The 22,318-nt window shown below is 43.0% G+C and overlaps 1 protein-coding gene across 5 annotated transcripts in view; it reads right to left on the reverse strand.

Moving 5' to 3' along the window:
* Window positions 1–8,324: 8,324 nt before the first annotated feature.
* Window positions 8,325–22,318, reverse strand: part of INO80D (INO80 complex subunit D) — a 46,243-nt gene continuing 32,249 nt past the window's right edge. For 3 of the 5 annotated variants that reach the window (XM_072874502.1, XM_072874498.1, XM_072874499.1), the window contains one exon: window positions 8,325–21,547. In XM_072874502.1, coding sequence (XP_072730603.1) covers window positions 20,379–21,547 — 1,169 coding nt within the window. In that variant the 3' untranslated portion in view covers window positions 8,325–20,378. The remainder of the gene's footprint in view (window positions 21,548–22,318) is intronic. The other 2 variants (XM_072874500.1, XM_072874503.1) reach the window with 2 other exon arrangements.

The following is a 22,318-nucleotide window of genomic DNA, read 5'->3' on the forward strand; positions in this document are numbered from 1 at the left end:
GCTGTCAAAATCCAGGTTGTCAGGATAATTGAAGAAAAGCAATTTCCTAAAGAGTAATGAGCTAAAGTGAAGGAAATGTATTTCCTCAGCTCTGGAAACAGGATATACTGAATTATCACATAGTGGAAGAGCCTAGCGAGACATTTTGACATACGTCACTCAGGCATTAAAGAGCTGCAGCCTCTTTAGGAAATTAAGTAATGAGGGTGAATAGGAATAAAGGAAAGTGCCTGTTTGGAGCAGATGAAAGGACTCCAGATGTGTACATGGCTGTGACTGCTTCATATTGTTTGGGACTTTCAGTCCTGAAAACAAAAGAGACAACCCTGATGAAATATGTAAGCCTTCACTTGAATGCTATCAAGACAGAATCAAACCTAATGTTAAAGCACAAATACAGAAAGGAAACGCAAGAGGAAATGAAAAGTGAAAGAGAATCTCCCCTTGAAAAAAGTAATAAAGATATTCCACTTCCCCTTGTTTTCCCTTATCTCACGCAGCTTGGGGAGCATCGGTTCTGCACATGTGAGCCTCTGCACAGATTATACCACATATTGCAGGATGTAATTTCTGGGTTTGAAAAGAACAATTGGAACTGAGTGCCCCATCCTGCTCCTCAGCGTCCCCTGCACAGCCCCAGCCCCGCAGTTCACGCGCTGTCACTGTCGTTTCTGCCGGGCGCTCACCGGCAGCCCTGGCACAGCCCCTCTGGAATAAACCTGGCGCAGGTCAGGAACGACTTTGAGTTGATTATTAAGAACTCAGGCAATACTTATATCACAAAACCCTCTTACAACGGCCTGCTGCTCCTTGCAGAGTCTGGGCAATGAAATAAAACCAGGAATGCAAAACTGAAGCTGATGGACAAGGTAGGTCAAGTCTCCCTCTGCGGCAAGCTGCAGCACCTTTGCCCTGCCCTTGGCCGTCTGCCTGGGGTCTCGCCGCTTGCTCCTTCCCAGCGCCTGGCACCACCTTCAGCAGTTCCCACGCGCTTGCTGGGGACCGTGCTTCTGACTGAGGTCCCTTCAAACAGCCCTGCCAGGCTGGCACAGGCGGGAGGAGTCTCGGCACCAGCGTTGGTCTGGAGGACACAGCTCCGTTTGGGTGTAGTTCAGACCTGCGGGGACTAAACAGGTGGGCTCTGTCACACTGCCAGGAAGTTTTCATCGGTAAAGAAAAAAGGAAATTCAGACCTTTTGATTTGAAGCTTTCTGATCCAACAGAGAGGTCTTGCCATCAGGGAGTGAGTTTGACAGGTGGCCGTTGTGTTGTGGTGCTGTCTGAGACTCAACGTAGACTACAACCATGAAGTTAAAATGATTCAAAAACATGGTTTTCAGGTCCCGGTCTTGGGTTGCAGAAAATAGCCTGAATCTCAAGCAAGAATATACTACAGTCCTGCCTTAGCCATGCTTGAATCTGCAATGACGATGCTCTTCCACCATTGCACATTTGTGTGGGCACAAGCAGGCCACTTCCACCTGGACAGCAACCCGGCAGGCTTCCACCCGGGTCCTGCTCTGCAGCTGGGACAGACCGACCTTTGCGGTTAACAGCGTTAAGGCTAGCTTACATCCTGTAAGAAAATGGGTCTCTGCTGACCACTGCATGCCGTACGCATCCCCCAGCAAGGCAGCCAGGGTGACTGCAGAGGAGAGCAGGGCAGCTCTCGGACCGCTGCTCTCCTCTCGCCACTGCCTGCCTTCTCCACTGCTACCCCAGGAACGGCGTTTCTCTCCTGCATAGATCATGACAGCAGGATTATTGTAAGTATGACATGGACTCAGATAGGCCAATAGCAAGGAATAATCCCTAGATAAATAATTAGCAAATTACCTGTTTGAAAATAGAAGTAGAAAACTTAATTCTTGATTGTTAACAGTCTGTCATCTTTCACATAAAAATTACAGCCATAAACCAATTTCATAATGCAAGCCTTGCACAGTAATACTTTCCTTTGCCAAGCCATTTTCCCAGAGTAAACAAAAACCTCTGAGAACGCTTATCTTTGTATAAAACCTTGCAAGAAAAATAAACAGAATGATGTCCAAAATGAAAAATAAAATAGGATGTGTTGGTTTTATAGCACTGGGAAAGCCATAAAACTTAATACTCCGAGTGCAAGAGGTTGAAGTCATTTGCTCTCATCAGTGTATCCCTTCCATCAAACAACACCTTCCACTGCAAATCACGTCCCAAACAGCTGGTGGAAAAACAGGAGGCAGAGGGAAAACAAGGCTGAATTATGAATTATATGGCTTTATTTTTATGGCATTAGAGATGACCAAAGTACAAAGAGGATTTTCTTTTATAGTTTTGATGTATTTAAGAATTATGCACCATGGGCTGCACTTCAATTACAGGACCAGAGCGTAACATGGAGGGAACACGATGTTTAAAAACCACCAGTTTTCCAGCCAGGGAGTTTCACACCTGGATGGCCGCCCATACAGGACAGGGTGAGTAACGTGGGCTGGGGGGGCTGATAAGGCAGCAAGAGGATGAAAAATACTGTCTGTCATAGCTCCACGGACTGCAAACTGGAGCTTTGGACAAGAGATGAAAGCAGACCAGAGAGAGCTGCCAGCAAGAGCTCGGATCCACTGGAGTAGGTTGGGGTGTAAGACAGCAGAATCTGCAGGGCGTCCACCAGAGGAGACAGCCGCCGGGCAGCACATAGACAAGGAGGAAGCGGCGGAGTGAAGAGTATGCAAGGTGATGGTGAAGCCACCCGTGCTGCCAAGTGCCACAGGGACAGAGAGGTGTGTGGGACAACGGAGAGCCCGTGCGATGAGCTTCCAAAACACATGCAGGCACCAGAACTGAAAGATAAGGACCGTGTCTTTTTGTGTCACCCACTGATACTGAAGAGATTCAGTCACATGGACTCACTTGCTCTTTTCTGCTGGTATCCTCCATCATTTTCTGTACAGTTTAGGTTACATTTAGAGCCACTAGAAGATCCGTGTGTGGCTTGTCTCTTACAGACTCAGCTTAGAGCAGCCAGATACAGATTCTGGCACTGGTTAAGAACAGCAGTCACAAAATCCAGGAAGAAGCAGGAAGAGACAGGTAGAAAGAAATATCCCGTGTTACTGGGGGGAAATTAAGGAAAAGAGTGCCTGCAAGTATTCAATTAATTGAGTAAGAGTTAAGCTGCCACCCACCAGCCCCGCTCTCTGTCACCTGGCAAAGGCAGATGGCAGCAGTGCTGCCTGTGGGCAGAGTCTGCCCAAAGGCAGGGACGTATTCAGAGACACAGCGCCGTCTTCGTGAACCGCTCTGCTCCCCACGGCACGGGGCTGTGTGAAAGCAGCCGACATCACAGCAAACCAGGAACCATACGAGCAAGACCGCTAGCTTTTTAAGCATTTTTAATGGGAAACGGTGTCTGATAAAGGCATCATCTTTTTGGCGTGTCATCACAGGAAATTTGCTACAGGCAGCCAGCTTTCCAAGGCATGCAAAATATCGCAGCAGCTTTGCCGAGTTTTTCTAAGAGAGATTATTTGTCAAGATCCTCATCTCCATCATCTTTGAAAGGGCCTACCTCAGACAACATATATATTTGTACAAGACATTGACTGATTCTAATTTCTTAATTAGGTGTATTAGGAGTAGCTCTGCCAAGCAAGGCCTTGTACCTGGGCAGAGCTGGTAGAGATAAAGGAGCTGAGTGAAGAGGATAAGGTCTGACAAGGAACAATTCTGAGTTCTAGGAATCTAATATTGCTTACCGGAATCTTTTCAGCAACAATTTTAGTTGCAGTCTGAGGGGAAAGGAGATGGAGAAGACAAGACAAAAACATTGTACGGAATGGGAAAAACATTGGGCAAAAAAAGAGGAGAAAAAAACCGCCCAAAAGCTATATTAAACAGTAGGACCCAAGGGAGAGCAGAAAAATTGAGATTAATAACAGAGGAAACTGGCTGGCTCCACTGAGCAAATGCTGGTTAACAGAAAAATTAAATTCTGCAGGATTAAACAAGGCATTAAACTGGTTGGGGCAAAAAAACCCACCCAACAACCAAGTGCTCTCAGATATAAGTCAAGTGGCTTTACTGACTTTGAACACTCAGCTAGACTGGAAAAGCTCTTTACTAAAGCAGCCGTAGCAAATGCATGCAAATTACTGAGAGCACAAATTATAGAAGTCTACACACTTAGGGAGATATCTTCTACTGATGCTAATACATGTCTTTTGATTCAGGCAGCAAGTTTAAATGTCTGCACCTCCGGGCAGCAGGAATGTGCAGAGAAGAACCCCAGATGCCTCAATGTGTCTTGGATTTAACCCATTTGTATGTTTCTAGGCACTTAAAGAATCACTCCTGAAACCTCTCTGCCCGTCCCAGTTGGGTTCATCCTAATGGGGTGATGGCAAAGAACATTTTTTATTAGCAAATGGAAAATAAAATCTGACAAAGGCATTATTTTGAAGATCTGCCCAAAAACGGTAATAGCTTCAAGGTCCCCCGCCCTCAGCCAGCTCTCGCAGGACTGGAAGGGCCCCGCACCACCAGGCTGGCTGTGGAGAGACACAGGGAAGCTGTAACCGGGTACCACGTGCCCCATGTAGAAATGGTGACAATAGTCACTTTGGGAAATATTCGTGAACACTTCCAGGGTCCAGTTCTGCACAAACTCCACTGGCACAAACATGGACCAACTCTGCCAACGCGGCAGTGTTGTAACTGAGACTCACAGCTTGAAATCAAACTTTGGCAGAGTCCTGGCCCAAATCTGACGTTAATCAGGCTCTTTATTCTTGCTGATGCTTTGGCACCAGCTGAGTGAGGCAAGGTTGATGCTACCCCTTCAGCTGGAGTTTGGGCCCAATGCATTTCTTCGTGAGCACTGCTGCCCTCAGCACATGCAAAGCCTCAGTGCAAGAAAGCCACAGCCCAAAGAGAAATGCTCCAACACACTTAGAAACCAAGAGAAATCAAGGGGTTTTTGCATCTGTGAAATTCTTTTTAGCATGAGCCATACCCTGTTTTACCAGGTACCACAGAGATGCTCTGATGAAGGACTATAGAGACAGGGGAGGGTGCTGTGTCAGACGCCAGTTGCACTCCTTGCAAGCCTTACTGTCCTCCCTGGGCTCACAGCACCGGTCTGCGGCCCGGAAGACCCTCTCCCCCCCCCACCAAGCACTCTCTCCTGCTGTGAAGCCCACTGCATCCACCGCGGCTGCAGTGGGGAAGCTGGAAGTGGCTGTAGTCCATGACAGCCTCCCAGGAACCATGGGCTTGCAGAATACAGGGGAGCTGTGAGAAAATATTGATCAGCATGACAGCACTTACATCTGTATCAGCAGCCTAACCAGCATCAGCTTTCTGGTAGGCCCCACAGTACAGAGGGCCCCGCAGATCATATTCGCAAGAGCCCCCGGGACAGCTGCAGGCTGGTTACAGGGGGTTTCTTCCACCAAGAGTTGCACAGCATGAAAGCAAAGGCTTTAAATTTTAAATGTTAACAATCAAGAACCTGAAGCTGGTGTATAAGCTGAACAGAAACAGGCAGCAGAGCCAGACTGAGTCCACATTACAGGACTCCCCTCCACGCTGGTGGCTATGTCAGCCATTGCAAGGGAGATGCGAGGGGTGAACAGGACATGCAAGTCCTAAGGACATCTGTCAAAGGAGTTCTTGTCAAAGTTTGTACCACTGTTCCCCTGCAGAAGCACAGGAATACATCTGAATATGAAAGCTACTTTGCTTTCAGGGACATTTTTAGTACACCACTTCAATTTTCTTACTAGATTCAGGGGTACCAAGACTCTTCACTGGCACCTTCCACAAGTCATAAATTGGCAATAGCAGTAAAACAAGGCAGCCATTCCTGGGCTGAACCTCATGCCAGTAAACACAACCACCGCGTCCTAGCCCCTTAAAGCAAGCATCTCATACCTCCAATTCAGACGTGACAGCTGCAGAGCACCAGCCCTGCGCTTGGGGTGTAGGCTCCAGGGGGGAGTGTGGAAGATGCCCCCCCCACGGACCATGCGGGGGAGAGAGAGGTTGTCTTCACCTCTGCAGGCCAGCTCCCGAATTTGAGAAAAGTTTCTCCTTCCAATTGCTTCACTGAATACAGGAGCAACACTTGCTCTTGTAACAAAATGTCACCTGCTTTTCAAGTAGAAACTAAATGAGCTTTCCTGAGAAAATAATTGCCAACTATTAAAAGGCTACTTACTGTTGGAGCTCGAGAGGACTGTCAAAATACACAGAAAGATGTACCACATTCTTCCTGAATTGATACTTCAAACAAAACCTATTTGCGTTTCGAAATGTGGCACTAGAACAATGACCGGTTGTTTTCGTAAAGTTATAGGCCGAGAGCCATGCAATCATTTTCTAAGAGCAGCATTTCTTTGTTGTTCATGGAAATGCTGGAAAAAAACCCCAGGTGATTCAGTTGGTCTCTGCCTTAGTCAGCAGAGGAGTCTCAGCCCATCTCTCGTCAAGCCCACACTGGAGAACGCCCGGCTTGGGGCTAGACCAGGCAACTGCTGCTGCCAGGGAGTCATCCCCAGGGAAGGGCCCACATTTTCCTAACTTCCACTTTCTTACTCCTCATCGCGGCCTCAAATCTTACACCAAGTAGCAACTTACTTTTGCTGTTTTGTTAAGAGCAGATTTCTAACAACTATTTTCTTCGTAACAATCAAGTCTTCCACCTCTTACTATTCTGACTTCAAGTGCTACTTGAGACAGGAGCGCTTTCTAGGATCAACTTTGCGACATCCACGTGCACAGCCAGAATTGCATCAACAGCCCAGAACTGCCTTGTCACTACTACCCCTATAACGTCCAAATGCCGCAGGCCCATAACCTTGAACATTCCCTAGAATGGACAAGCTTGAGGTAGATTTTCTCCAGCCGCATTGGATTGAACTTCTGCTGCCGGACTCTCCTTTTGTTTACTTGAAGCCTCTGATCTTTTCCGTCATCGCTCTGTCTTGACAAATGTCTGGATGCGGCACTTTCAGTGTACTCCTATCTCCCAGGAAGGCAAGATATTAAAGCACAAACCAGTTCCATCCTTTGCCCCAAAACCTTTGCAGCGTGTGTTAGCACGGAAGAGTATATCATTCGCTGTCACTGCTTATCCCTCGGCCTGAATTACAATCAGGCACTGAAACGCACCTCTAATTACACTGTCTAGAATGGCTGGGCCACTGTTCATTAAAAAGAAAAGTCAAATTACTGAGTCCCCTTCTCATCAATCTCTGCTGATAGCTATTCTGATGATCAGGGCAGCATTAAGTGAGACTGCTTATGAAAAAACCAGAACCTGGAAGATGGTCTCAAGTAGGACACGACTGCTTTTCCCTTGCAAGTCACAACCTCAAACACATTGGAGATGGAGACTAGCAAAGCAAATACAGTTGTAGCACATACTCTCATGTCAGAAAGCAAAGGGGAAGACTTCTCAAAACAAATGCTGAGAGGAAGATGCAGCAACTATCTACTTACTGCAAAGTGTCCAAGGCGTAGTGCTGTCTAAACAGAGGACATCCTTCGAGCTACTGGGGAAAAGCTGCTCTCAGAGAGCAAACCCTGAAGGGGGTCGGTGCCAGCCAAGGCAGTCTAGTTCGCACCGGTCACAGCAGAGTGGCAGGAGCGGCAGCTCTTCCCCAAGGTGCAGCTGTCTGTGTCCGAACAAGGCAGCAGCAACTCCCAGCGTCTTACCGACCCAGGTGGTCCCCACAGCCATGCCCTGGCCTCACAATCCTGCCCGAGAGCTGACCGGGGCCCCGCAGCACCTCAGCAACCGTCATTTCTCATCCACATGCTAATCCTCAAAATAACGCCAAACTCCAACTTACCAGTTTTGGTCATGAAGCAGGTATGTATTTTTTAAATCTCAGAAAACATAACAACGTAAGACAAAATTCTATTCTATGCCCCTTAAATTATATTTCAAGTACAGTTCTGCAAACTCAAACCAGAAAACAAGATGAAGAGGATCTGGTCTCCAGGCCAGTGATCCACAGCTAGAAAGCACTATAATTAGAATCAGGACTGAGACTGAAGACCCCAGTTTGTTTGCAAAACTAATTAGCTAATGTCATTAGAAAGCAGTAGAGAATAAGCAAGAGCAGAATCAGAATCTACAGCTATCTAAGCGAAGGACAGTTTAATAACTGTACTTAGGATATGTTTTAAAAGAAAAGAGAAATCACTTTATGGATTAGATTTCCACCTGGGCAATATTCATACATCTCGGACTTAGCAAAATGGCTTGGAGAAGAGGGTTTCATAATAGTAAACACAGCTACTTCACAGCAAGATTTATTAATACATCCAAAAGAAAGAAAGAAAATCATTTTGTCACACTATATACAGATAATACATACAGTGTTTTATACACATATTACATCAGTTTTTACACAAGAAAAATATACATAAAAATGTAAACTTTTGTATACAAAAACCCTTAAACAAATTAAACAAGGACCAGATAACAAAAGGAGACCAATCTATTATCATTTCATTGATTTTTTTTTTTAAATGGTAATACAGTACATTCATTGAGAAGTATGAGGAACATGTAAGCCAACCTTTCCTATTTAAAGGGAAAGTACAAACGCGAGCTTTCCTACCCGCCCCTGGAATGCTGTCCGTGAGCCTCCAGCACTAGAAGCAGTAGTGTGAGTTGCTATCGCTGCCAGGGACCCCGTAGGAAGGGACCCTTCTTCTCGGGCATCCCCATGCACCACACTCTCTGAAAGCAACACATCCGCAGAAGAAACCTGGACTGGGCTTTTTGTGCGTATTAGCTAGTCTTCCAGCTAATACCATGAGACGGGATGCAGCAATGCAGGTTTGTATGTTCCCTTTAAGCAGTCATTAAGTGGATTTAGCTTTGCTGGAGTAAGTTGTTTATTTTTCCCAATGTACGGTATGCTGAACACGTGTCGGGGATGAGAGGGAAGAGGGAAGGGGTGTAAGAGACTGCTAATCCTTGCTACCATGCAGTTACTTCAAAATCGGTACGTTTGCAAGCTACAATTCACTGGTTCAAAATACACTGCCTCACCTTTGCCTTCCCACTGCAACTTGTTTACATTTTAAACTCTAGTGGCCAAACAACTGTACGAGGCTCTTTGTTACAAGGCTGTTTCTGATATCAAAGCGTGATCAAGCTACCTTTAAAATGACACCAAACACAAACTTCTCTGAGACAGCCTTAAAAAGAGTGAGCGTTCCCTCTAAGCACTTCAGATTGTCCGTTTGCCACCTTCTCTTTTATTAAATCTAGGATAAAGATATTTACCCTTAACTGCAAAAAGGATATTGGTTGAGATTCTGACATCTGTTTTGCTCCACTTGCAGATAAACATTTTGGGGAATTGAAGGGGGGGACACCAAACCCACAACAATAAACCCAAACCCTAAAACCTCAGGCATCAAATAAGAAGGGAACTACTTAATATGTTGGTGAAAAAAACAGTTGCAGAAACTTGTTGGAAACAAACAAACAAATGATAGATTCCAATGAATGCTTCTCACATTAAATAAGTTAAAGACTTGTTACAGACATCTTCAATAAAAACATCCATCCTCCACAAAGTATGTTAAAATGTAACACAATAGTGATGCACTGGTATTTCTCCTGAAAAGGACAAAAGGACATGAAATCTCCTTAGTGATATCAGTACTACTGAATGTAGGAGGTGAGCAATGATTTACGAAAGTAAAGTAATGAGGGGAAAAGCTGTGTAAAAGAAACCATGAATCATTAATTATAATTGGACAAAAGGGGGGATGGGGTAGAATGCGATTACAGTATGCCTCGGGAACCCCTGAAGGAAATAAATACTTAGAAACTTGTGTTTCCATTTCTTTCTTATGTCCATCTAAGTGATGGTGGGAGTAAGGGCTTGTCTGCTTGTTTTTGGTTTTTTGTTTTATCTTTTTTTTCTTTTTTTTTTCTTTTTTAAAATAACAACCCTTCTAGTAAAAATTCAAAAGACAATTACAAATGGCTTTAGATAATTAAGAGTCTCCTTTTTAAAATAAAACTTTGATAACACATTTCTCCATTTCTTCTATATAATGCAGCTTCAGTGAAAATATGTCATAAGGGACAGCAATCTGCAAAAAGTGGGGAAAAAAATTGCCAACCAAGGTTCATAACATATACACATGTATATGCAGGACATCTACACTCTATATACATATTTAATATACGTATGCATGAGTATATATCAGGAGAGAACCAACAGGTACATTCTCCACATACATAAACTGAAATAGCATAATATATGTGTGTGTATAAATATGTATTATACACACACAGTACAAAGACATACCCATACACACGCCCGAACATATGTATTATAGAAATCATCGTGTATGATTGCATGAAAGCTCAGATGGAACAGTACACCAGTTACCTTTTTCTAATAGAAATGCAAGGAAGACAAAATTCCATGGCTGAATTGTGGCCAAGAAAAATCGTGCCATATCCATACTGAAAACATGGAATGCAGTACGGCTCGATGACAGAACTGGAGCAGCATTCTACATTGAAACTGAAGCCTAAGTTAGCCAGGAGTTTCAACAGTGCTTAAATGTGACTGAGCAGGTTTCTGACAGCTGCTTTCTGCTAAAAGGATATAGAAGCTCCATTTAGCCAGAAAACAGAAAATAAAATACTTAAAACCACAATTTACTTGCGTAAGCAAGATCATTCAATACACAATTAGATGCAAAGTGCTAGCATGTTAATGGTCAACTCTGCAGCTCGTTTTCAAATCTGTATAATGCTAAAATGTGACAAGCTGTGTTTCTCTTGATATGTTTGATGACAACCCCACTGCTCAGCACAGAGCACAGGGCTGCCTTCTGCTTACTGCCTGCGTTACGGGAAACACAAACCAAACTCACTTTTTCTCCCTGGGGCTGAAAATCGGTAATTTTCGGTGGGTGCATTTCTCTCATTTTGAACATTTACCTCGAAAATACGATGCTGGGTTAACCTTTTAATATGCTAGGAAGCTTTGCATCGGGTTCTAAGAAAAGTTTGTGTTCTTCTGCAAATCAATCGCAGTCTTATGCAAGCACAGTTGAATAGCTGGGAAATTCTGCGTAAGTTCAAGCAAGTGCTCAGGGCCCAATTCAGCTGCCACTACCGTCACCAAAAGAATTGCCCTAATGCATAAGCAGAGCTGGATTGGGCCATTAAAGCTGATTGCTGCTAGCAAGAGAAACTGTAGAGATGCGGGGACAAGGAGGAGCTGGAATGGAGGCAATGGAGCAGAGAAGCAGAAGAGGTTGGCATTGCAAGAGGCCTCAACGAGTATTAATATAGAATGAACAAAAGCAGAAACGTACCAAGGAAACTCCACTGTGAGGGCTGAGGTAACACAAATCAATGGTGACCAAGCTCAGATCAGTCACTGATGTCATCCAAATCCCTCAGAATTAAAACAACCTTGTTTGGCACAAGTGCTTACCTGTTACACATATGTTACGTGGATAGTCTCTCTCTTTAGCTCACACACTTACTCATGTTACAACTAATGTACATGTGTGTGATACAATGTATATTCCATCTATACATCTGTATGCATGTATATATAGATTTAGATTGATTGCATTCATACGTATTTATTGTACATCATGAGGGCAAGTCCACATTCAGCAAAGTGCTACCAACATCTCATATACAGATATATCTCTCTGTACAGGTATACACAAAAATGGGTCTATTCTTCCCCATAAAGGCATAAAGATTTATGCTGCTAACTCCCATTACCACCAAATAAGCAGAAGGAAAGGCCTCTGACAACTTCCACCTCCCTGCCCTTACACTTGTATGCATATGTGCCAGAAACAAATTGCGGGGAAGGGGGAAGGGGGAGGGATGCCTGGGGGGTATCAACATACTGATAGGGAGGGGGATATAAAAAAAAAATTTGAAAACTAAGATTTGATTTGCGACTGCTTAAAAAAGCCTTCAAAAGATTCAAATGTCTGTGCAATACTGGAAGTTCTGTTTTTCTAAACAGATTTTTAAAGTCACCAAGATCATCATCATTAAAAGTGATACTGTATGAATAAATAACAATTAGGTTACTTTCTCCAGCCTAAATAGAACAGTATGAAGAGTATGCCAATCTGTAAGAATGTTTCTGACTTCTCACAGTTTCAAGTGAGAACTCCCATAAAGAAATCTTCCTTCTCCAATTATGAAAAAAGAGTTAAGTGGTCATAATTAAATTCAGAATTTCACAGCACAAGTGAAACTCCCTGGACTGAAATTGTATTTTGTTCTGCAATCCCCCAACAGCAATTTTGGGGAAAAATTAATACACACCAAGACCCTCAGGAAAGAAAAGAATCTACTTTGCAGACAAGATCCTTTTACAGAATGGAGATCACCCCACAAACAGTGCCCCTTGCAACCTAATTTGAAAACACAAGTACACTGATTGACAACATTTTCCAAGTCAGACCATAGGAGATTTGGGTATTAATTTGCAAAGATACAGCAATTCCCATGCCTCCCCATCCCACCAAATGCAGACCTTCCCATTTCAATTTCTCCTGAAAAATATCGCTCATTTCTCCCATCCCTCCTCCTCCCTCATTTGTTTTATTTAAAGGCTGTCTTTGGGAGCTTGGTATTTTCATGGCATTTTAAACAGGGCTCAATGCAACTCATTTAAAAAACAGTAAAATTGACATGATATCAGAGTTAGCCTTATAACAGAAGATTATGTAGTAGAGAGTTTCAGTTCTTTATACAACAGTGAGGACATAACAACCCCCTACTAAATAATCACATTTCTACAATACATTCCATCACCTCTTGACTACTTTTCTCTTTACAAAACTATGACCTACAATATACACATTCGTATCGCACATACAGCCCCCCCAATGCATATTTTTTGTGTGTATATATAATACATACATGCACACAAGCAGTCTAATTCTATTTATAAGTCACAGTGGGAATTCCTTTGTGAGGAAAGGAGGGGAAAAATCCTGAATAAGACACCGTAGATTCCTAATGTTCTGACTTTTCAAATTCCAACTCACAGAGCTAACTGGAAATAAATACATTAAAAAAAAAAGAAAAGGTCTTACAAACTTGGTTCACAACTTCCAGCTACAGTAGTTGGATTCTTTTAATTTGACCTATTTACCCTGTAACTAAATTTCTAATCATAGGTACAAACCACGGATAAATTATTGCAGAATGTAACACTCAAAATAAAATTTAAAAAGAGTTATAGGAACAGTAATATAAGGGTTAAAAAGAGTTCTATGCTTTGTTGATACAGGATACCATTTTATTTTATTTATATATGTATCTATATATAGATATAGATATCTGCAAGGTAGCAAAGAATAGCTGTACACCTTGACACGGCAAAGATCCAGTGTAAAAAGGTGCTTCACTAGTTTGTTTTTCCAAAAAAGCTTGTATATAATTTTATAGCTATTAAAAACACATATGCAACATAATTCATTACACTCAATACAGCTTTAGTATAAAACTTATAATTTATGAGGTGATGTTAATAGCATAAATTAATATACCATTTCTCTTAAAATCTACAATAAGTATTCTGAAAGCTCATTGGGGAAGGGTATCTTTAAATAAAAAGTTTAAAGCTGAGCGTGATGAAAAAGATTCTGTATGTTGAACTTGAGATGAGAGCCCCGAGAAGAGAAAGAGTCCCTAAGCCAGACACCGTGGACTATAAAACTGAACAAAGATTTCTCCTTCTTGCGCTCTCACTTAGGTGACGCTCTACCTTAAATTATTATTTACTTTTAAAACTATTTACTTTTTTTTGTTTTTTGTTAACTGCCCTTATTTCCACAAGGAATCCCTGAGACATACCCAAAACTGTACAGTGAAGATCATCACTGTTCAGAGAAACTGGTTCAACCCCTTCTGGTAGGATGTAGCTATTTTGCATGAGAATTGAACTGTCCATCACTTCAGAATGAATCTATTTGCACTGGAACCAACTACACTGTTTTAAGACGCAGGTTAGAGAGTCATTTCAGGGTAAATCAGTCCACTCCAAGATAGAAGCCAACGCCATCGCAGTTAGCTACATCAGAGCAATCTGCACCAAAGTTAAAGTTTTCCAGAGGATATCTGGGAACATTACCTATACAGAGTTCACCTCCGTGGGCACCGGCTGACAACAACAGAAAGCAGGTAAAACATTAGCATTACTGGACCAAGTTCAACACGCGTATGCGGTCGATACACTGGTACTCTGGACATCTCACTGTGTGTGTGTTTGGGGGACTAGCAAGGGGAAGGAGTAGGAAGAATGCATTTTTCTACATCGAATAAGTACAGTTTTAAGGTCAAAAGCCCAAGTTTCATCCTGGTCACTTCCAAACCAAATTCTATGAGCCAGAGCAGACTGAAAAGGTGCCAACACTTATTTCAAGGAGACAGAAAAAGAAAGCCTTCTCCAACCATTGCTGTCAACCTACAGCCAAGCCCACTTTCTCCTTTCATGCTTCCACTACCTTATTCCATAGCCAGAGAAGGAGTATGTGAAAGCAGAATAAAACAGCAGAAAGCAAAGAACCCAACAACCATGAGAAGTAGCAGAATGGCAAAGGGAAAAGCTCCCAAAACAGTCACTGTTGTTTTTTTAAAAAATGGCTGAAGACATGAGTGAGAAAATTGTTCTAAGACACATCTTTTGTAACTCCTTCTCCTCCACCAAACTTTTCTTTCCCAACAACAGTGTTTTTGTCTAGTTTTAAAGAAAAAAACCCAAAACTTTACCTGATAGAGCTAAGGTCTCTCATGACCAGACCTCTCCTAAAGTCCAAGTTTAAGTTTAGTAAACACAAATGTAGATTTTTCCACCAACCCTCCTTACTTTTATTTGGGCTTGCGGGTGTTAAAAAGAATAATTTAAACTTTTCTTCATTACTTTCTACTGATGCACTTCTCAAAAGAAGAGGAACCTGTGAGAAGGTAAACTCTTGCTGAAAACACCTGCACATCCACTGCTAGCATGTGCACTCCCGTGATCAATGTTGTACCCTCAGCATCTAGTTCATGACATATTAGCGTGCTGTGAAACATCATCTTACTCACTGATCTGAGAAATACTTTGATCTATTGCACTGTTGTTCTAGCATCCAAAAAGTGTATTATGAATTGCAGGAATCTCTCCTCCTTTTCGCTCAGGACCACGGAAGACTTACCGGTTGGCATTACTTACACTGGAGAAGTATCTGAGAATGGGAGAATAAAAGAAAGAATGATGAAGAATGTAGAGAGGAAGGAAATAAAGGAGGTATGAGAAGCAGCCCACACACCCCATCATTAAACGTTATCCAAGAGATCAGAAAGACCTTATGACCAGAAGATCAGAAAGACCTAAAGCTCTGGTCAGCACATTAGCCCAAAACTCTTCCTTCAGTTAGTATTTCCACCACCACCAGACCTTGCAACAGGCCTGCACAGGAGACCCCTTCACACGTAATGGTAAAAATACAAAAGCAAAGGAAACATCCCACCAGGGAAGCTGCCCAGACACCCACGCAAACGCCTCACTGCAGTAGATCACTGCAGTTTAGTTTTCTATTGTTTGTCTGCTGAAAGCACCTCCTGCCACCATCCCTGCACCCTACAAGTCTTGTAAGATTCAACTGCAGGTAACTGGCTCTTCTAAAAATGTTTCCCGCCTCCCTGCCCAAAGGCTTGTACTGTTGGAGAATTCACCAGTGGACTCAGCTCACTGCAGCGCAAAGACAGGGAGAAATACCCCTGGAGCCCTGCCGATGCCCACAGGGAATGCAGCAGCCACGATGCTGCAGGAGCTCAGGGAGGAGCTGGAGTTCAGAAGCTGACTAACAACACGTGTATGTAACCACCAGGGCCTGCGACACCTGTACACTGGTTGTTGTACTCCTTCATGAGACTCTTCTTTCCTGGCAAGCAGATTCAATCCCAGACTGCATTTAGATGTGGTTACCGCAAAATGAAACTTGAGACTGAATTTGGCTACTGGTTTGCAGGTTCAATCCTGGGCCCTTCGCCTTGGCCATGCCCCTGCAGCGAGTGGCATCACACTGTGCCTAACAGCTCACAACAAAACTTAATTAACTTATTAATTTTTCAACTAATACCTATCTCCCTCTAAAAAAAAAAACCAAACCACAAAACATTTTAAAAAAAAACACTACTTCCCTTGGCTTCTCTTTGCTGTTACGGATGCCTCTCCTTGGACATTTTTTTCCTTGCATTTGTACTTCCAGTACCATCTCTGATTTTTGCCTAGCAGGTGATAAGCTTCTTGGGGCCTTCCAATGCTTTCCAAATGAGAACTACAAATCCTCATTTCACTAACCTGCTGAATGAAGTGGGAAATCTAGCTATTGCCGTCTTCTCCACAATGTCTGAGGCAGACCTACAACTGTGCTACCTCTCACCATTATCAGTTTAAAGCCTTTATGTCCAACCAGAGAGAAGCATGATACTAATGAGAAGGGAGCTAAGCAAGAACCTGGAGGAACTAGAAGGCAGGAGGAGACAAAATGATGCATCTTTTCCATCTTCTTGCATCATACATACATCTTCTTGTATCATAGTAATTGCAAGGCCAAAGAATAAATCAACTTTGAGGTATCTAAGTGCATATGGCTCCCCTCAAAGTTGGCATAAAGTCTGCCTAAGTGAAAGGAAATGTCAAAGCGTGTCTTACAGAATGCCTTACACACTAGGCCAGCATGAGGCTGTTCCTGATGAGCCTCTGTACACTGTCAAAGTTCATCTTGTGTTAAGTACTTTTGTACAAAGACTAATTGAGGTGCTATTATTACCAAAAATGATGTTACTGGCATTTTACTCTAATTTTTTTTTCCAATTCTTTAAAATTGAAATCTTATGTAAAGAAATTAACTTTTAGGTTCAACTAGCTTTATTCCATTTGCTAACACGTAAAGGGCATGGCAGGTATCGACCATCTCAATCAATGGACTGAAATTGCTACACTGGATCTTTGGTGAAAGGGTGATTAGAGTGCTAATTGCTATACAAGGAGATGATACTCAAAAACCTTTGCGAGAGAGTATGGATTCTTCTCGGGAACCACATAAATAACAGCCTTGAGGACTACCTTCACCAGACCTGCAGTATTTCCCAGAGGAAGAGGTGTGAAACATCTCTGGCTGCACAGAGCTCTCAGACTGGATCTCTCGCATCCAACAGTAAGACACTGATTCACTAGAGTCAATAGGTTGTGTGGGTGTAGAAGCCCACCTGGAATGATCCACCTTGTAAAGCTAAGATCAAGACCCGTAACTGCTTGGTAGGCTGTAACCATGAAGTCGGCAGCAGTGAAAAAACAGGAGGTGAACCAGGAAAAGGCAAGAGTGGTGGCCCATTTCAGAACTCTGTGTCAGACAAGACAGAGGGATTCCTATTTCAAATGTATACAAACTGAAGTTTATTTTTAAAAGTGCAGCTTTATTGCAAACTTAGTTTGCTCATTGAAAAATGTTATGTAGTCACTTTTCAGGGAAGAGCCATCAAGGGATGTACAAAAATTGAAGTCTAAGTGGGGGAAGAGAGTTGATATCCTAGGCTGCCTTAAAGGAATGCAGGTATGTAATGGCCATTGATTTCAAATGGGAATTACAGACCTGCATAGCTTTGACAGCTTTTGAAATTCCCTGTCTAAATCAATGCTCAGATTAGGAGTTGGGTTCTGTTCTGAGTTAGACCAGTACAAACTCCCAGTGATCTTAGACCAAAGAGCTCCTCTGTAATTTATACCAACGCAAGCAGGCAGAACTTGGCTCTCAGTTCCTCTCCTCCCTTCCCCCCGCCAGCATTTGCTAAGAAAGAGAAATGTGATGTGGGGCAAATACACTCTGCACTAGCTGCAGCTTCATTAAAGAGTTTGATGGGCACAAGAACTATTTCAAGACCAAAGTCCTGAAACCAATTTATAGAAATTAACATCCTCTAAAATGACATTAATACACAAGCAGATTAAAGAATTAACCATTTGGTATACTAGTTCTCCACTCTTTTTCAGCCAGTCACCCAAACACATTGAAGAAGGTATAAGGACACAACGAAAATCATTTGCAAATCAAACAGTTGTCTCCTCAACAAAGTATGGGGAACATAATACAAAAATAAATAAATGCCTTGTCAGATTTGCCTCATTTCACAATACCACTGGGCATTCCTCAATCAGCAGGACAATCACAAGCAGGATTTCATAGGCTTCAATTCAACTTTTTACATGATTTAAAAACATTTAAATGTTACAAACATATTTAAATCACCACTTTAAAATATTCGGCTTATTAAGATCTATTTTACCAAGTATGAAATAAGGACTTCATAACAACAGAAGCATGAAAATAATTTTTGTTTCCTCCACCCACATACACTTGCAATTTCAGAAAAGGACATATGCATCATCCATACTCCTTTATATTCGAGGAGCACAAATCTTTCAAGAAAAGAGGGATAGTATGATTGCTACGATAGCAAGAAGACACAAGACCTATCCCATTTAAATTCTGTTCCTTAGCAAGATGGAAGGAGAGGTTTGGGTCAGAGATTTTGGTGTGGGCCTGACTGCTAACAAAATGAATTTCTATAGCATCTAAACTTCATTCAATGATCCCTTGCTCAAACGATTTATTAGGCCTCTCTATTACATGTGCTTGGTATTTCTTAATTTCCTGAATTAGACTAGAATACATGCAGGTAGAACATTTTACTGCAAGGTAGAATGAAATCTGTCTTCTACAGTAAGAGACTGAAATGTGGGATTTTCTATTCTCTCTCATCTGCATCTCAGATACAAACCAAGAAGAGTAGAGACTTAAGTAGGAGCTACTTTTACAGTCAAAGTCAGAGTACAGTAGCAAGTTTGAGCCCTATAAAGTCACAAGCAAATTCCTTTTTTCCCTTGCTGATAAAGAGATGCAAGTAAACACCTCAGAATTTCTGCTGCTGTTATCTCTTGGATTAAAAAACATTAAATAAAAGAAAAAATCTAAAACCTAGTGGACTCCTTTCTTTAAGAACTGAAATTACTACCAAACAGTCTGAATACTACCTTTAGCAGGCAGGCAGTAAAAGCAAGACTGTCCTGCAGACAGAAGGAATTCTTATCTCTCTGTTTTGCTTTAGTGATTTCTCTTTTGGTTAGCCATGACTGCCGATAGGTACCTGCTAGTTCCTTACATACATTCAGCTTCCCATACAGAGCATCAAACCCTACAAGCATCAAAAAACTATATGGCTCCCAGGGGGGAAAAAAACTATCCAAGAAAATCTCAATAGCTAGACATAATTTGAGAAATGCATCCATTTGAAACTTACCAAAAGGTCTGACCTAGACTTGTGTGGATGGGCATAATACCAATCAAATTCTTCCAGTTTCAGCTGGGAAATACCTGTCAGCCTGTCAGACAAGGGATTCTGGACAAAGCCACACTTGAAAAGGCAAATCATCAATGCTACAAGGCCACAGTAATTCAGCAAGGGAGGGAATTTCTGCACAGGAATCTTCACTAGTCCATGACCCTTCTGTTTTTCTTTTTTTCCCTGGGATAACTTCATATCAGCTTTCAGATTCTGGGCAACCAGTCAACTGATCCCCTTGCTGCTCAATGAATTAAAAATCATCATAATAAAAAAACCAAAAATCAGCATGCAGTAAGAACAGTGACCAGTTCTGGAAGGGGACAACTCCCACTTCTTCACCAAAAGAAGAAAAGGAACTGCTGCTCCCTGCACCCTAAACACGCACACGCACACAGAGGTGGTCAAGAGACTATTTTAAGAAACTGCCAAACTCATCTCTGAACCATGATCTTGATTTAGGACTTCAGTGCACCATTCTCAAATCAATGCGTGCAGCCAAGTTTTCCATGCCAGATGCTACCTTTGGAAAAAAAGTAAATTAAAAAAAAAAATAAATCAAGAGACTTCTGCCCACTGGAAAACTTTCTACCAGATGCTAATGGGATGGCAAGCACTGATCCAAACCCTAGGAAACAGTAACATGCATCAGTAATCTGAGGTATCTTCCCATTTCTAGGTCTTACTGCTAAGATCAATTACATCCAGTAACTGTGCTGTATCCTTAAGGAATTATTGGGGAACGGTGAACCTGCCTGCAATAAATGAGCACCGGTGCGTAACAAGCACATGTGAACGCTACAGCAAGGTTCACAGAGGGCTAACCCTGGTCAGTACTGAAGCAGGGGTCTTCTTCTCAACCCCCTCTTAAAAAAAAGGGGAAGGGAGGACAGAAAAAATAAAGAAAAAGGAAAAAAGGAAAGATAGAAAACACAGGTCCCCCATCTACCTGCACAGAGCCAGGCAGACAAGCTCAGTTGGAGGTGGTGAAGGGCGCAGATGCATTATTGGTACTGGTAGCGGTGGCACCGGTCACTGCGAAGCCCGTGGGAGGAGCTATGGAGCTGTGGCTGGGCTGCAGGTCCTTGGGGATGCCACTGTGGGAGCTCAGCTGGTGCCCGAAGGCAGCGCTGAACTGAGGGAGCTGTTGTTTAGGGGAGGTGGAGGCCATGAGTTCAGCGGAGGCAGGACCCATGCCACTAAAACTGGTCTGTGGTAACCCCGGAAGCACACTGGAGCTGTTGGGGGTCACAGTGGCGAAGGCAGGCTGTGTGGTCTCTGAGTGCGAGGTGGTAGGTGGTGTGGACAGGGAGGTGGACAGGAGGTGTCCATCTGCACCAAGAAGGTTGCTAAATGGAGAGGGGTCCCCAAGATTGACAGGAAGATTTCCCCAGTGAGTTCTGGGGTTGACCACCCCGCTAAGTGGCACATCCAGCTGAGTTGGGAGCAAGTGCTGTGCCATCATGGGCATCTCTGCTGAGAAGGTAGCTGCCAAGTTATCACCAGAAAAGGATGTGGTGTGAGGGGATGTGATATGGTCACTGTAGGGAGACGGCACATGCTCACTATCATAATGGCTTCCATGGGGTGAGGAGTGTGAATGGTCACTGCTGTATTGCTGTCGTGAGGTGATCAGGTCATCTGCCTTGCTCAGCAGCTGGGCAGGGTGGGGCCTCTGGGAGGCATGGCTGCCATCATGAAGTCCATGAAACTGTCCTGGGAAGGCTCTCTCCCCAAGGCCACTCTGGCTTATGAGAGTGGCAGAAGTAAGGCCGACGTTGGCTGGGGCTGAGAATTGCCCCTGGATCTGCCCTGCCAGGGGCGTAGGTGGGTTGGACAAGGTAGCAGAACGGAGCAAGTTCTCATCCAGCTCCAGACCGGAGAAATTATCATGTACTATACGCCCATTCAACAGCTCCCCCAGATCCGTGTTAACCTCTCGACTCAAGGACTGCATTCCTGGAGCTCCAGCACCTGTAGAGAACACCCCTATCCCTCTATCTGACAGCTCCTGAACTGGCACACCATCTGTCTGTGTAAGTACTCCAATGGTACTCAGGCACTCAAGAGAAGTTACAGCCTGCAGGGCCCGTTCCAGTTCTTCAGCCTCTTCTGTAGTCGGAAGGAGATCTCCATTTTTACCTGCAGAAACAGGGACACCAGAAGTTAGCATGCTCCTCTTAGGTGAGCCCGGCACTGGCACTCTAAGGATGCAGATGTACAGACAGCTCAGTACAGAGCTGCAGTGTATGATAACCTTCCAGAATGGCTTGCGGTACACAGAAAGTTTCCTTCACCAGTGTTCCACTAGGTAAGCAAGGTAAGAAAAATGAGAAATTACACCTTCCTCGTCAGTGGAATTCCTTCTCTCCGCCCTCTTCTTCCACATACTACAATACAAGATGCCTCCCAAACTCACTAGACTTAAAGTAAAAATGCTTAAATAATATTTTCTTCAATGCTGCAATAACACAAATAGTCCACAAATGCCCTTCTACTTACCACATTACAGCCTGGACCTAAAATGTACACAGTCAGTATAATTTAGGTTAATTTCAACTCGAACACAGTCTGATGTCATGTCATATCAGAAAACGACCAAAGAAATCACATACCGCAACTCTGGGCTGTTCTAATTTCTTTGTTATCTGTGATAGGTACTGAGCTTTAGAATCCAGAAATTCAGGCACAGTTCTGATCAAAAGCTAGTTTCAAAAAATGTATTTAAAGATTTTATTCTCACTCTCTTCTCCTTTTATCAAAGGCCAACATTGACTGTGATTCCAGCCCCACTCGATGGCAGAAAGATGCCATTACTGAGAACACTCTTGATTAAACTGCAACACTGACAGGCAGTAGAAATGTAAAATGAATTATTAAAATACTAAACCAATTAGGATTTTCAGAGCAGTA

The sequence above is a fragment of the Ciconia boyciana genome, chromosome 10, assembly GCF_034638445.1.
Source record: "Ciconia boyciana chromosome 10, ASM3463844v1, whole genome shotgun sequence".
NCBI classification, from domain to species: domain Eukaryota; kingdom Metazoa; phylum Chordata; class Aves; order Ciconiiformes; family Ciconiidae; genus Ciconia; species Ciconia boyciana.